This window comes from Megascapheus bottae, chromosome 4, assembly GCF_031878675.1.
Source record: "Megascapheus bottae isolate mThoBot1 chromosome 4, mThoBot2.hap1, whole genome shotgun sequence".
Taxonomy (NCBI): Eukaryota; Metazoa; Chordata; class Mammalia; order Rodentia; family Geomyidae; genus Megascapheus; species Megascapheus bottae.
In genome coordinates, this window is record NC_143512.1 from 46,097,065 (window position 1) to 46,113,385 (window position 16,321).

At 38.6% G+C, this 16,321-nt stretch overlaps 1 protein-coding gene across 2 annotated transcripts; it reads right to left on the reverse strand.

The window, feature by feature from the left end:
- Positions 1-3,559: 3,559 nt before the first annotated feature.
- Positions 3,560-16,294, reverse strand: Ankra2 (ankyrin repeat family A member 2). Of its 2 annotated transcripts, XM_090331820.1 has the most exons (9): positions 15,873-16,294; positions 14,505-14,889; positions 12,781-12,939; positions 9,561-9,626; positions 7,085-7,182; positions 6,465-6,590; positions 6,026-6,092; positions 5,199-5,279; positions 3,560-4,066 (listed from the first exon to the last, which is right to left on the reverse strand). In XM_090331820.1, exons 2-9 carry the CDS (start codon positions 14,791-14,793, stop codon positions 4,011-4,013), a joined length of 942 nt encoding a protein of 313 aa, XP_090187946.1. In that variant the 5' UTR covers positions 14,794-14,889; positions 15,873-16,294; the 3' UTR covers positions 3,560-4,010. The 2 variants fall into 2 exon arrangements, with proteins under 2 accessions (XP_090187946.1, XP_090187947.1); XM_090331821.1 differs by lacking the exon at positions 15,873-16,294 and having other exon boundaries at positions 14,492-14,660.
- Positions 16,295-16,321: the final 27 nt, after the last annotated feature.

Below are 16,321 nucleotides of genomic sequence, written 5' to 3' on the forward strand. Positions count from 1 at the left end.
CACCTCTTTAAGGTCTCCAGTTTACATTCCCCTCTGGAGCAGGAAGCTCCTGGTGGATCATAAAGGTAGATTGGGGTTGATGATCCCATAGCAGAATGAGACATCCAGTATTGGATGGTACATGGCATTTTAGCTTGTCCCTAGGGTTGAGAGACAATCATTCTAAGCAAATTTGAACTGACTGGGCAGCAGATCCACTCTGGGTCTTTGAGGCAGAAGTAGAATGATGGCTCAAATGGCAGAGTACTAGCTTTGAGCAAAAAAGTTCAAGGACAGCCCCCAGACCCTGAATTCAAGCTCCAGGACTAGCACACAGATGCAAAAAGATCTGCTAAACAAATCTTATAAAGTATTTTCTAAAAATCAGGAGGCTGATGGTTTATTAAATTAATTAAAATAGGCATTGCATTTGATTTTAGCCAAAAGGTGGAGAAACAATTCAGGAGACAGATATTTTAATTGTGTGTGTGTGTGTGTGTGTGTGTGTGTGTGTGTTTGGTCAGTTCTTGGGCTTTAACTCAGGGCACCATCTCTGAGTTTCTTTTGCTCAAGGCTAGTACGCTACCACATGAGCCAGAGTGCCACTTCTGGCTTTTTCTGCTTATGCATAACGGAGGGATCAAACCCAGGGCTTCATACATGCAAGGCAAGCACTCTACCACTAAGCCACATTCCCAGCCAAACAGATATTTTAAAGAAAATTTTAGAATGACAAACTTTAAAAATCAGCGCCAGATTATTACACCAGCTACTATATATTCCTTAAAACATATACATTATGGCAATGTTTTTGTAATCATGAAAAATATCAAAAGATTCACCTATTTCATTCCGAGCTCAAAGTTTGCAGTGTCTCTCACTGAGGTGACTCTGGAGTGAATTGTGCTGGCTGATTAGGAGAGTGTTGTAAGAAAAGCGTTGTCACCAACACCACAGTGAATATATATTAGTTTACCTCTTAGCTGATGAAAGAAAAGAGATTATGAGTGCCTTTCCCTGAACCTCATCTGGGCTTTCTCTGAAGTGCTAACAGGCCACAATGGCAGGTCCTTTCAATGTTATATGGGACAAAGGCGTGCAAGTGCACGTTTGCTCAGTCATGCCAGTATTGAGGCTTGAACTTAGGGTTTGGGTACTGTTTTTTAGCTTTTTCACTCAAGGTTAGTGTGCTTCTACTTAAGTCCCAGCTTTACCTGTGGCTTTATAAAAAAAAATAAAAAGGATTTATTTATTTTTGTTACAAGACTAGGACTCAGACTGGGTACTTGATGCTTTTGCTTATGGGCTAGTATTCTACCAACTGAGCCATGCCTCTAAACCCTTTTATAATTTATCTAATGACTTTTGTTTGCTTATGTGGTACTGAGAAGTTGAACCCAGGGCCTCAGGCATGCTAGGCAGCCACTCTACCACTAGCCACATTCCCAGCCCTACTTGTTGCTTTTTGGTAGGTAATTGGAGACCGGAGTCCCACAAACTTTCCTGCTATGGCAAGATTTGAACTGTGATCTTTTGTCCTGAAAAATAGTTCTTAACTGTTTGCTTCCTAGTTTTTGTTACAAACTAGAATATTAGTTAAGCTTAAAATTATATTTAATATCGATGATTAAAATAATTTTATTCAGTAAGGGCAAATACATATTAATGTGAACATAATTTTGTATGTTACAAAAAAGAAAGTAATTTGGACCTGAATGAAAGTGGCAGTTTGTGATAGAACATAAATTTTTAGAGGAAAATATAAACCTTGAGCTACAAAGGAATTCTAAAGGAAGAAAGGAATTTTATTATCCTTGATTTAAATATCTTTCTGAAGAGAAGCTGCATAAGTAGATTAGAGTTCTGGTAAATTTCCATCAGTTTTGATTATTGTTGAAAAAGATAACAAGGAAAAGAGCAGCTCACAAAGTTTTTACTAACCAATTTTACATTAATGTGAAGTCAGAATGCCTCAGTTTCCTGAGTGTTGAGATTACAGTTACATACCACCATGCTCAGTGAAGGTTTAGAGCTGTTACTATCGTTATTGTCTGTAATATGTTCTCTCTCGGTGGACATATTGACTGTTTATGAAAGTATTATGTAGCTGGGTTCTGGTGGCTCAGGTCTATAAACCTAACTATTCAGGAGGTTGAAATCTGAGGATTGTGGTTTGAAGCCAGCATGAGAAGGAAAAGTCCATGAGACTCTTATCTCCAAATAATTACAGGAAAAAGCTGGAAGTGGAGCTGTGGCTCAAGTGGTAAGAGTACTAGCCTTGAGCAAAAGAAGTTCAGGGACAATACCCAGGCCCAGAGTTCAAACCCTAGGACTGGAGGGGAAAAAAAATAAAAAGAAAGAAACCATTATGTAGATTATCACAATAGAGAATTTATTCTCTTTCTTTCTGATATTGTTACATTACATTAGACACTCATTCTCCTGCTCTTTCCTGTTTTCATTAGATGTATATCTTGTTCTGGTCTAAGCTTGGTGCCTTCACAAGAGCATCATAGAGAGCCATATTGAAAGGTGTACTAGATATCACCAAATACCACATACTGCAAATCAAGTCCTCTGTACAAGCTTCCTAGCTGCTGTTCTTCAACATCGTTCAAAGTTTTGAGTAGACTGAGTCAGAACTTCTGGATTCCAGGAGTTCAAAGATTCTTTTCAGTTCAGATATTCTGTATGATAAATCCTCCCCATTGTAAACTGGTTTTGGTGACTGCCTTCATGGCCCTGGAAAAATGAGGAAAATCAGGTGAGGACATCTAGCTTTGGAGTAGAGGAACAAGCAATTCAGGGGTTTAAAAGTTTGAGATTTATTATTAAAAATGGCTTATGGCAACTTTATTCTTTTGGCTTTAGTAGTTTTATATAGGAAAACCATCCTATGGATGGAAACGATCAGGCCAAATCTAACAAGACCAGCCCTGTTCTGATCAAGAATAATCTTTGAGGAAAAGAAGGTGTAGTGGAGAAAACTAGTCTTGGGTGTTGATTTATTTGTAGGACAGAGAGCTGAAGCTGAAACTCCTAAGGAGATTAGTAACAAACTTTATTTATTTATTTTTGTCAGTCATGGGGCTTGGACTCTGGGCCTGGGCGCTGTCCCTAAGCTCTTTAGTTCAAGGCTACTGCCCTACCCCTGGAGCCACCACGCCACTTCCGATTTTCTAGGGGTTAATTGGAGATAAGAGTCTCATGGACTTTAGTGCCTGGGCTGGCTTTGAACCATGATCCTCAGATCTCAGCCTCCTGAATAGCTAGGATTACAAGTGTGAGCCACCCCACCAGGCCAAACCTATTTTTTTATGGTGCTGGCACTGGGGTGTGAACTAAGGGCCTCAGGTGCTGTCCACTGGCTTTTCCTCTTCAAGACTAGTCATTTACCACTTGAACAATTTCACTTCTGGCTTTTTGCACATTAATTGGAGATGAGAGTCTCACAGAGTTTTCTGCCTGGGGGCTTCGAACTGCAAGCCTCAAATCTCAACCTCCAGAGTAACTCGGATGATGGGTATGAACTATCAGCACTTGGGGGTGGCAGCAAACTTAAATAATAATAAAACTAGAATGCAAATTGACAAAAGCATTTTATTTATAACATCATGTTGTAAACAAGCACACTGTGAACTTTTTATTTCAACAGTAACACTGTTTTTCCCCTATGGATTTATAATAAACTCTACATAGACTCAATGTAAATATAAGAGTAAAGATGAGCAGGGCAGAACATCTGTAAAAGTGTCAAATTACAGAGATTGTACAAACACAGATACCTATCTGTATGATAAAATTTTACATGCCATAAAACATTAATTTATAACTTTAAATATATAATAAAACACATTTATAAAAAAATCACCATTAATTTTTTATAAACCAGTGAATTGTCAAGAGGAATACAAACTTATTAAAAACCAGAAAGTATTGCAACTGAGGTAAAAATTTATAAGTAAACAAAATGATCATTTATAAAGACCAAGAATGGAGCAGAAGGGCTGACAACATTTCTGAGGACTGGATCACTCCTTGATGTTCTGAAGAAGTTTCAGCAAATGTGACTCAATAACCTGTTGAACTAGAACAGACAGATCACTAAGTAACTATGAAATTCAGTAATATTCCAATGTTTTCTCATACTTCTAAAGAGGACACACATATAGTTTGATGGCAAGTATTGCAACACAGTATTTGAAAATGCAGAGAGGAGATGAATAGAGGGAAGCAGGGTGGGCGAGTGCAGTTCTTACGTTCAATGTCCATTACAGGAAAGTTAAACTACATACTTTGAAGGTATAAGTGGGTGTGGGACGATAATAGAAGAGGTGACAGTGCTCAAGACACATTTTACTCATAATGTAGTATGCTGAATTGCAACCCTTTGAACACCTACTTAGAATTTAAAAAGGAATATTAAATAACAAAACTTTATCTGATTAATTATGCAAGTTACTGGAATTTCTGTGCTTAAGATTTTTAAAAAGTGTAAATAGAGGGCCGGGAGTTTGGCCTAGTGGTTAAAGTACTTGCCTAGCATGCACGAAGACCCAGGTTCGATTCCTTGCTACTACATATACAGAAAAAGCTGGAAGTGGTGCTGAGGCTCAAGTGGTAGAGCTCTAGCCTTGAGAAAGTCCAAGGACAGTGCTCAGGCCCTGAGCTCAAGCCCAGGACTGGCAAAAAAAAAATTGTAAATAGGAAAGAATTCAGAAAACACAAGGTTATTCTATGATTTTTCTATAAAGAGTTGCCATAAAATATCTTACTAGTTCACGTGTACTTTTCCTCCAGTAACTATTTGGGTTGATAAAAAGTATAAGAAAAAAATTCATTTCTTGACTGTATGGAAATTTGTTTACCTGCATTTAAAAGCATGTGTCAGGAATTAGGATACCACACAGTGTCTCATGAGCATGTGATAAACATGTTTGAACCACGAGTTTGTACTATTATTTATTTATGTATTTTGCCAATCTTGGGGCTTGAACTCAGGGCCAGGACTCTGTCCTTGAGCTTTCTGAAGGCTAGCACTCTATCACTTGAGTCACAGTAACACTTCTGTTTTTTTTCTGTGTATGTGGTACTGAGGAATTGAACCCAGGGCTTTATGCAGGCTAGGCCAGCACTCTACTACTAGGCCATGCTCCTGGCCCAGGTTATACTATTTATATACAAAGCTTTACTTGTTTAAAAACTTTGGAACCACTTACCACTTCTGTAGCCCAAGGCTACAGCTAAATCCATAGAATTGTACCCAGAATCAGTTTCAATTGTTGGGTCAGCTCCATTTTCTATAATAAAATAGAAAAATTTACACAAATAGAGTGAAAACACGAATGTAAGTTGTCTATTATTGCCTCATGTGCAAACAGCTGGTTTGATTTTTAGGCAATTTGGAGGGTATTTTCAGGCAGCCTCAAAGAATCACTTTGGTGGGCTAGAAGGACATTTTAAAAAGGCACGCTGAAGCTTATTAAAGGCACAACGTGTGCAAGTAAATGTGCTGTCTGAAAAAGCCTCTTTTCCCCAGGACAAGTGAGTAAGTGGCTCACACCTGTAATCCTAGCTACTCAGGAGGATCTCAGTTCAAAGCCAGCCTGGGCATGAAAGACCACGAGACTCTTATCTCCAACTAACCACCAAGAAATTGGAAGGGGCTCTGTGGATCAATGTGGTAGAGCACTAACTATGAGCTGAAGAGCTCAGGGGCAGTGCCCAGACCCAGAATTCAAGCCCCAAGACTGACCAAAATAAATAAACAAATACCTCACATGACATTTCCTAAACAATTTCTTTATCTTTTTGTTTGTTTGTTTCTTTCTTTTTTTGCCAGTCCTGAGGCTTGAACTCAGAGTCTGAGCACTGTTCTTGGGCTTTCTCGAGGCTAGAGCTCTGCCACTGGAGCAACAGCACCACTTCCAGCTTTTCTATAAATGTGATACCGAGGGATCGAACCTGGTTCTTCGTGCACGCTAGACAAGCACTCTACCACTAGGCCAAACTCCCAACTCCACAATTTTCCTTTTCATCTGCTTACCTAAGAGCATCTTTACACACTTCACATGATTCCCATGTACAGCATAAAGCAAAGGTGTGCCTCCATTCTGCCAAAGGAAAAGGTGATTAGGTTTAGGGTGAGTAAGTGTCAGTTAGGTAATGTGCTAGTTCTGGGTTCAGTACCCTACTCCTCTCAAAAGGAAGTCAATTAAATGCTGCTCTGGAAATTTGTATTAGGAATTGGCTTGTAGAAGTCGTTAAAGATAATTTTGTTATTTTTCTGAAGAAGACAAGTCAGAACTAATAGTTGAGTTTGTAAAATTATCTTATTTTTCCAAGTATTTAGTTACAAATAAATAAGTGAATTGATAAGTTATTAAGGTAAATCTCCCAAGTATTGATAAAATGTATGGCTCCCCTAGACCAAATGAGTTCGAGAATTTGTTACAGTAATTGTACATTCAGAACCATGGACTCACCCAGTCATACTCATTGACATCAACTCCACAATCGAGCAACATTTTGACAATGTCCGTGTAACCTTTACTGCATGCCAGAGACAGCGCACTTTCTCGACCTTTTCCTAAAAGTTGGGGATCAGCACCCTGGCATGGGAAGTGGAGATAGAAAGACTTGCAGTTAATTTCAACAAGAACATTCTTAACTCCTGTCAAAAATAATTACAGTTCAACACTGAAGCTAGGCCATGTTTTATTCATTGGTACTAAAATTGTGTGAATGTCTTTCTTCTCTTTCCTTTCCTTTCTCCCTCTGTCTGTCTCCATCCTACTTCTTGTTTCACTTGAATCAAAGCACAGTTTCTCCAGGAAGCTTTCTCTTCCAGGGCTGATGGTATTTTTGTTGCAGTTGCCCTGAGAGGGAGCTAGACATTAGGTGATCTCTCACTGCTCTGTGTATGATTAGTACTGCCTTCCCGACTATATCCAAGTTCCACTGGAAGATGAAAGGCACTAAAACATTGTTGTGTGCTCCATCATTGTGTCTAACTAGCTGGAGGTACAAAAACTGTAATTAAAGACCTAAGTGAACTTAAGTAACTATACATATACATTTTTTTTTCCTGAGGCATTTTCCTTACATTCTGAAGTAGAAACTCTACCACAGCTATTTGCCCGTGTGCTGCAGCCCACATCAGAGGAGTAAATCCTTCTTCATCCGTGTGGTTGATAACATTTTCTATTTAAAAGAAAAGCAATTTTTGTAATCTAATTTAACAATCATGTATTAATCGTACTATGAAATCATTTACATTCCAAAAAGTTGATTGGCTGCCTCAATCAAGCTCACTTTGTGCTGACTTTTTGTTGTTTTTTTTTGTTGTTGTTTGTTTTTGTTTTTTTTCCAGTTCTGAGGCTTGAACTCAGGGCCTGAGCACTATCCTTGGGCTTTTCTCAAGGCTAGAGCTCTAACCCTTGAGCTATAGCACCACTTCCAGTTTTTCTATGTATGTGGTACTGAGGTATATCAAACCCGGGTGTTCGTCGTGAATGCTGGGCAAGCACTCTACCACTAGGCCAAATTCCTGGCCCCCTGACTTTTCTTTTGTTTTTGAAATTGGCAATCTGAAAGTACTACAGTGTGCATTGGTATACATTATGGGTTCACATACCAGATTCCTTAAAGCATAAATTAGCAGACATATCATAATCCTAGGTACAAGGCAGTCAACAGTGGTCTCAGAGAGTTTGAATTCTGTTTCTCACTTCTCAGCAGTTTGGTTCTGGTAAGTCACTTAATTCTCCTAATCACAGATCAGTTAGTTTTGTTAACTAATTATTAGCTTTGCTAATATATAGGTGAGAGGATCACAAGCAAATGACATAGGATGGCCCTTAATTTGAATATATACTATTATCTGATAGATAGTACCAGGGAATCTGTCTTACCTCATTTTATCCTCCAGACTTAGTCTACTAGTTTCAAACTATATTTTTCCCTAAATTTATTTAATACATTGAAAAGAAATATTTCCAAACCAACAGAAATATGAAGTCCTATAAAAGTGACATGATTATTTAATCTTGCTCCTTGCTATCGATAAACAATGTTGGGGCAAGTGCCTAGTTTGATGCAAATGAAAACCAAGTAATAAATATCATGATCTTTATCTCATTAACTAAAATATATTTCATATGAATCAAAGATTAAACTGAATAAAGAAAAACACAGAACTTCTAGAATAAGAATAGTTGAGTCTATCTGTAATCCTGGAGCAGTAAGTTTTTTCTTTTTCTTTTCCTTTTGTGGGTCACAGGGCTTGAACTCTGGGTCTGGGCGATGTCCCAGAGCTCTTCAGCTCAAGGCTATCACCCTACCCTTGAGTCAAGCCCCACTTCCCATTTTCTAGAGGTTAATTGGAGATAACAGTCTCGGGTCCTTTTGTGCCTGGGCTGGCACAAAACCTTGATCCTTAGATCTCAGCCTCCTGATTAGCTAGGATTACAGGTGTGAGCCACCATGTGGGCTTAGGAAGTTTTTTTCTAAGCAGGGTAGAAAAGTCAGAAGTCATATAGAAAAAACAAATTTGTCACTCACTATGTTAAGGCTGTGTTCAAAACAATGTAAAGGAAACAGGAGAAACTGTGAAGAAACTATGTGTAACATAAATCACAAAAAGTCAATTCCCTTAATTTAGAAAGCAATATACGGTATGCAATTCATCTAAAAAGAAATTCAGAGATCAGAATTCAAAAATATAAATAAAATTACTCTGATATACCATTTCACCCACAGATTAATAAAATTAAAGATCTGTGTCAGTGATGCTATGGGGAAATATAAACTAACTGTAGAAGGAAGGCAAATATCTGGCTATTTTAAACATAAAAAAGGGATGTAGTTCAGTGGTAGGGCACTCGCTTGGTGTATGTAAGCACTTGGTTCAAACCTCAGCACCCTAAATGAATGAATAAGTAAATAGTGAATAAATAAATGTCCATTTACTTTGACCCAGCACATCGGCTTGTGGAAACTTAACCAACAGATATCTTTTTAAAAGAATGCTAACATTGTCATTTAATAGTAAAAAAATTACTTGATGCCATTTTTGAAAAAAAAAGTGTGAAAACAACCACCATAGAATAATGCATACAGAGTATAACCCAAAAGTCTAAAACTATTAAAAAAAGTCACAAAATAGCTAAGCATGGAGGTGCATACCTGTTAATTCCAGCAATTAGGAGAATGAAACAGGAGGATTATGAATTTGAAGCCAGAGCTGGACAACACAGCAAAACATTACTTCAAAAAAGGGGGGAATAATAGAAATAGAAATGTTTCCTATCAAAAAAAGTTTCTGAAAAATAAGAGAAACTTACAATATTTGCTTATGGGGAAGATTAGAAGGTAAGGGAAACTATAATTTTTTACTCCATGTAATATATATACATATATTACATATATATGTATGTATAATTACCATCCATTGTTGTATCTGTCTGGTATAGCTTGATATAACTTTTTGTCCTTATAATTTTCTGTATTAAAATAAAACAATAACAAACTTAATCCTATTGAGTTTATTTAAAATAAAGTATTGGAAACTAGGCTATTACCTTGTTCAATCCGAGTAGCAAGATAGAGCATCTCTCCCTGAGCTGCCAACTGGTGCACAGACAGAGCTGAAAGAATAACAGAGTATAATGTTCATGTGCTTCCACAGTGTGCTTAGCTACCGTCCTGTGATGAAGGTTTCTACAAGAAATTGATTTCCCAGAACGAAACAGCACAATCCATTGTTTACCAGAGCAAAACTATCATTGAAGAAAAAATTGAGGGGGGAGCCAGCCGCTGGTGGTTCGCACCTCTAATCCTAGTTACACAGGAAGCTATGATCTGATGACCACTGTCTGAAGCCAGCCTGGGAAGAAAAATCAGAGATTCTTGTTTTTAATTAACCACTTAAAAAAAAGCCAGAAATAGAACTTTGACTCAGGAGGCAGAGTGTTAGCCTTGAGGTTAAGCTTTAGGACCAGCACAAATCAAACCAAATCACCACCACAACAAAACTACAGGGGAGTACATCCTAGCATTCTGCATAAGAAAATTGACTCATAAGAAAATTGATGGTAACCTGAAGGTTCATTGATGATAACCTGACATTTGCAAATTATTATTTTCAGTGAAATTTATTTCAGAGGAATAGCTTAGCTACTTGAGCCATTTTTTCCTTCATTGTTGGTTGTGGGGCTTGAACTCAGGCCCTGGGCTTTTTCACTCAAGGCTAGTGCTCTACAGTTTTGAGTCAATTACTACTTCTGATTTTGCTGTGGTTAATTGGAAGTAAGAGTCTCATGGACTTTCCTGCCCTGGATGGCTTTGGATGGCAATCCTCAGATCTCCGCCTCCTAAGTAGCTAGGATTACAAGTATGATCCACCAGCACCCAACCTCCTTTGTGTTCTTGCTGATCCATTCCATTGAAGTATTATTATTATTATTTGGTGGTACTGGATTTTGAACTCAGGGCCTTGTGCCTGCATAGTTTGCTTGCTGGGCTACAGCTCTACCAATTAATCCATGACCTCAGCCCAGCTTTCTGCTGGTTATTTTATTTTTTAAAATGTTTTGAACTCTGGGCTTGGGCAGTGTTCCTGAGCTATTCAGTTCAAGGCTAATTTCTACTACTTGAGCCATAGTACCATTTCTGGTTTTCTGGTGGTTAATTGACAATAATAAGGATCTCAAGGACTTTCATGCCCAGGCTGGCTCTGAACTGCAATCGTCAGATGTCAACCCCTTGAGTAGCTAGGATTACAGGTGTGAGCCACTGGTACCTGGCTTCTGACAAAGCCTTCCAGATTGTTCTTCTAGGCTGCCTTCAAACTGCATTTCTCTGGTATCTCAGCTTCCTGAGAAGCTAGGATAATAAGCACAAACCACTGGTGCCTATCTGAAGTCCTAAATTAAAAAAAAAAGTTTGAGAGGAGGTCTCAGTATATTCCCCAGAATGGTCTCAAACTTCTAGGCTCACGCCATCTTCTACCTCTGCTTCCTGAGTAACTGAGATAACAGGCATATGCCACAATGCCATGATTTTCTGAAGATATATATATATATATATTCTAATAATACATTACACATAATACATAGTATATAATTATACATATTATACACAGCATAATATATAATACATATTATAATTATATATTATATACTATCTTATTATACATTATATATTACAATATACAATAATATGTATAATGTACTATATAATATGCTATAATACTGTTATTATATAGTATAATACTATATACTATATATAATACTGTATATATATTTATATTATTATAGATACTATGTATTATGTTTAATTATACATAATATATAATGTTATAAGATATATATATATATATATTTCATTGTAGGGCTTGAACTCAGGACCTGGGCCCTGTCCCTGAGTCCTTTTGTTCAAGACTTTGAGCCACAGTACCACTTCCGGTTTTTGAGTGGTTAAATGGAGATAAGAGTCTCACAGGGACTTTTCTGCCAGGGCTGACTTTGAGCCACAATCCTCAGATCTCAGCCTCCGGAGTAGCTAGGATTTCAGGCATGACCCACTAGTGTTGGGCCCTAAATATTCTTTTGTTATTGTTTCTGGTCCTGGGGCCTGAACTCTGGGCTTGGGTGCTGTCCTTGAGCTGTGAGCTCGTCAGCTCCAGGCTACCATCCTACCCCTGGGCTTGGGCGTCGTCCCAGAGCTCTTCAGTTCAAGGCTACCGCCCTACCCCCACAGTTCCACTTTTCTAGTGATTAATTGGAGATAAAAATCTCTCGGTCTTTTAGTCTTTAGTACCCTCGCTGGCTTTGAACTGCAATCCTCAGATCTCAGCCTCCAGAGTAGCTAGGATTACAAGTGTGAACCACCCTGCCCGGCCTTAGATGTTTTTAATTCAAGATTCCATGGGTATGGACTGGGAGTTTGGCCTAGTGGTAGAGTGCTTTGTAGCATGCACAAAGACCGGGGTTCGATTCCTTGGAACCACATACATAGAAAAAAGCCGAAAGTGGTGCTGTGGCTCAAGTGGTGGGGCTCTAACCTTGGGAAAATCCAGGGACAGTGCTCAGGCTCTGAGCTCAAGCCCAGGACTGGCAAAAAGAAAAAAAAAGATTCCATGGGTTTTTCTGAACATTAAGAGACGTGAACTCACATAGGGAAAACTGGCCTTGACATAGTTGAGAGTTAGCCTAGTGGAGAGTAAGCTATTTAGGTACACAGTCTTAGAGGGTTTTGATTGTAGCATGAGGGATGTGATTTATAGGTATTTTTTTCCCAATTGTATGATTAGAATATTTCAAAAACTCCTTGAGAATTCTCCTTTAAATAGCTAGTATTGATTGATGATTTACTTCAGTTACATGACTAAGTAGCCTTCATACAGAAAGAAAAGACCTGGGATATAAACATAAGTTTATTAAAATTGGAGCAAGAGCCCTAGCAGGAGATTTCTAGCTCAACCAGTATGCCATATGATTCAAATTTCATAAAGGATTTAGTATTTGCAAAGTAGAGATGTCAAGAGATTGTTAAGTGTAGGTACATTAACATTAATGTTTCAAATACAATTACTAACATCAAATTACTAACTGGTTATTTTTCATTCACAATTACAATATGTAATAATATGTAAAAAAAAGTTTTAAATTGCCAGAACTACTAGGTATCAATTAAGCTTTCATAACCTGAACATGCACTTAAAGAAAATAGTGTTTCAAAAGTAACTCTTGAAACAATTAGTAACACAAATATTTTAAACACTTAGTAGCAAATACTTACAATTTGCTAACAGAGGTGTGGTAGATACCTCATTTCCTCTATGCTTGTTGGTTAAAGTAGTTGACTGTTTAATGGGTGAGAAATGCTTTGTTGTAGAGGGAGTGTAGACATGTCTTACTTGAATTCCAGGAGAAGGAGAAGTATGGATATTGCATTCAGCTAAATAAGATAATTTAAACACATTAAAATATTTTAATGACAAAGCATCTCAGCAAAATTTTGTGCTAAAGCTAACATGAAAAAGGTAGCTTCAATGAATATTTATGAAGTGATATTATTATACAGGGATTTTTTTGGCAGAAATATCTATACTCTCACAGTGAAACTCCCAGAAAGAAAAGTATTCATCTTGAACAATTTTACTCTGGGATTAAATTTTTATTTTGTTCCATTATGAGGACTTGAAATCAAGGCCTGGGTCCTTGCTCTTAGCTTTTTCACTCAAGGCTGGTCCTCTATCACATGAACCAGCACTCTAGTTATGAGGTTTTGGTATTCAATTGGAGATAAGAGTCTCACAGCCTTTCTTGCCTAGGCTGGTTTTGAACTTCAGTCAAGTCTCAGCTTCCTAAGTAGCTAGGAATACTAGTGTGAACCTTTGGTGCCTGGCTTGAAATTATTTATTTTTTGTCTTGTTTTGTTTTGAGATTCGATCTTGCCCTAGGTTAGGTTTGAACTCTTGACTTTCCTATCCCACTCTAACAAGTGCTGTGATTACAGGTATGTAATACTATGTCTAGGTGAGACTAGTTTTATTATTTAAAAGATTATACAAGTAAGTCTAAAGCATACTGAAAGACTTTGTTGAATAAAGCATTTGAAGCTAATAGAAATTAGATGTTTGTGAGACAGAGAATATTAAGCAGATTATTTTATAACAAAATAAGAATATTCTTTTCTTTCTTTCTTTCTTTTTTTTTTTTTTTTGGTGCTGTTCCTGGGACTTCAACTCAGGGCCTGGATATGGCCCCTGAGCTTTTCTGCTAAAGGCTATTTGAGTCACAGCTCCACTTCTAGCTTTTTCCTGGTCAATTGGAGATGAGCGTCTCATGGATTTTTCTGCACTGGCGTTCAACAGTGAATCTTAGATCACAGCCTCCTGAGTAGCTAGGACTACAAGCATGAGCTAGTGGTGCTCAGTTTCTCCTATGATTTTTTAAAAGGTACGATAAAAATTTCATTAGAAAAAATTGAAAACATTGCTGAGCCAGGTGGCTCACACCTGTAATCCTAGCTACTCAAGAGGCTGAGATCTGAAGATCATGGTTCAAAGCCAGCCCCAGCATTAAGACTTCTGAGACACTTATCTCCAATTAATCACTAGAAAACAGGAAGTGGTGTTGGGGCTCAAGGGGTAGGGCAGTGGCCTTGAGCTGAAGAGACCAGGGACAGTGTCCAGACCCAGAGTTCAAGCACCATGACCCCCCCTCCTCCCACAAATCTGTAAACAAAGACTAGGTAAGGTTTTGTACAATGGTATTTACTTTTTTTAAACTAAGTATTTAATTTTGGTTTCTGTGAGATTCTATATTAAAGGATAACCTCCCAAACTGTTTCCAAACTACAAATGCCATGATAGCATGATGGAAAAGCAAACAGAAGAGAACCTCCTTATACAACTAATTGATGCTAATAAGAAAATGTAGGGGAAAAACTCCTAAAACAAATATACTCCACCCAAATAAACAAAAGCAAATGCAGATATGTATACCATAACTTTCAACCTTTAAATAAGACAGATGCCACCTCCAGGTCAGAGTTAACCTGATCTTGAATATTTTTACTGTCTTCTTCATTCAAGGACTTCACAAAGCGAGAACACACATTCATATCAAACCGATTGGGCAGTATGAATTTCATTTCCATGGCCACCCCTTGAGCTGATCCTTCTTCTGAATTAGGATCCAGTGGATGTTCTATTTTAATGTCTGGCATGCCAGGCAGACTATAACTGCTGGGACATTCTTCCACTATCAGCTGGGCTCCAAGGTCCAGATTTGCTGATGAAGCCATGATTTTGACTATGATTTCAATAATTAAAACATTTCTGTATAATTTCTTCTTATAAGATCTTTATTCAGTATATTCTTTAACTTGGATATTAAAAACCTGGAAAAACAAAAAACAAAAAATTAAAAGTACAAAAAACGTTTTTCAATCAGATATTAAAACAGAAGCATAAGAAACATAACAAAGAATTTCAAGTCTACTGGAAGAGCGCAGATATGAATCTAAGCTTTGCAGTTTATCAGCTGTGTGATCTATACAAGTTAGTGAACTCCCAGAGATTCTTTCTTTTTTTATTGTTCGGTTGTGGGGATTGAACTCAGGGCTTGGGCACAGCCCCTGAGGTCTTTTTGCTCAAGGGTAGCACTCTACCACTTTAAGCCACAGCTCCACTTCCGGTTTTCTGGTAGTTAACTGGAGACAAAAGGCTCACAGTCTTTCCTGGCCCATCTGGCTTTGAACCTCAAAACTCAGATCTCAGCCTCCCGAGTAGACAGGATTACAGGCAATGAGCCACCAGCGCCCATCCAGAGACTCAATCTTATTTGCAGACTAGGGATGCTTCCTACCAAACCAAAGAGCAAATGAAACATAGTAACATACGTTCACCTCTAGGTTCCAACAGATTTTAGTAGCTTTCTCCCGGTTGCCAAAAGGATAAAAAGATCAAGCTGGCAGTAAAAATACATTTTCATGTTAAAACTTTAACTGTCTAATTGAGGTTCATTTCTTAACAGAATACACACACTTACACACATATATGCACAAATATCTATTCTGTATCTTATCTATTTCTCTCTACCTCTAGTCCTACATCTGTATATGTATCTATATTATTTGCAAGCTAGGCGAGTGTAAACCACTGAGTTACAATCCTAGGTGATGGAAGAGGAGGCTATGAGAAAAAAAGACCCAAGGGCTAGGTTCACCTCGATCTGTCAAGGATGGAGACCGATATTAGTGGGCAACCGTGTGAGTTCCCATTGGAGGCCAGGAACAGCTCCCCCGACCCCACCCCGTTCTCTCTAATCCTGAGGTTGTCCTGCCAGGATAGGAAGACTCTAGGAAAATAAATCGTGTCTTACCGGCGACAGGTGTCCCAGCGTCCCCAACAGGAGTCCGCTGAAGCGAGGACCTGCAGAATGGGAAGTGCGCCCTGACGCCACCGGCCACCTGTTCCCGGCAGCGGCCGGAGGACCGGCGCTCGCTCGGTGCGGCGAGCGGATGCTGGGGACGGGAAAGGGAGGCCCGCCGGGTGGGCGAGGGCGGCCTCCCGACCACGAGCGACGGCCGAGATCGAGCCTGGCCTTCACGCGCGCCGCCACAGTCCGCACAGGCCCGCAAGCTCGGGCTTGTTTGGGCCGCGACGTCACTTCCGAGTTTGGTTTTTTTTTTTTTCGCTTTCATACAAAAAAAAAAATGTTCTGAGATCAGGGTCATCAAAAACACTTTCAGGTTTGCGGTTTTATTATTATTATTATTATCATTATTATTATTTTGCTCCAGTCCTTACGATGCACGGTCCATCCTGCCG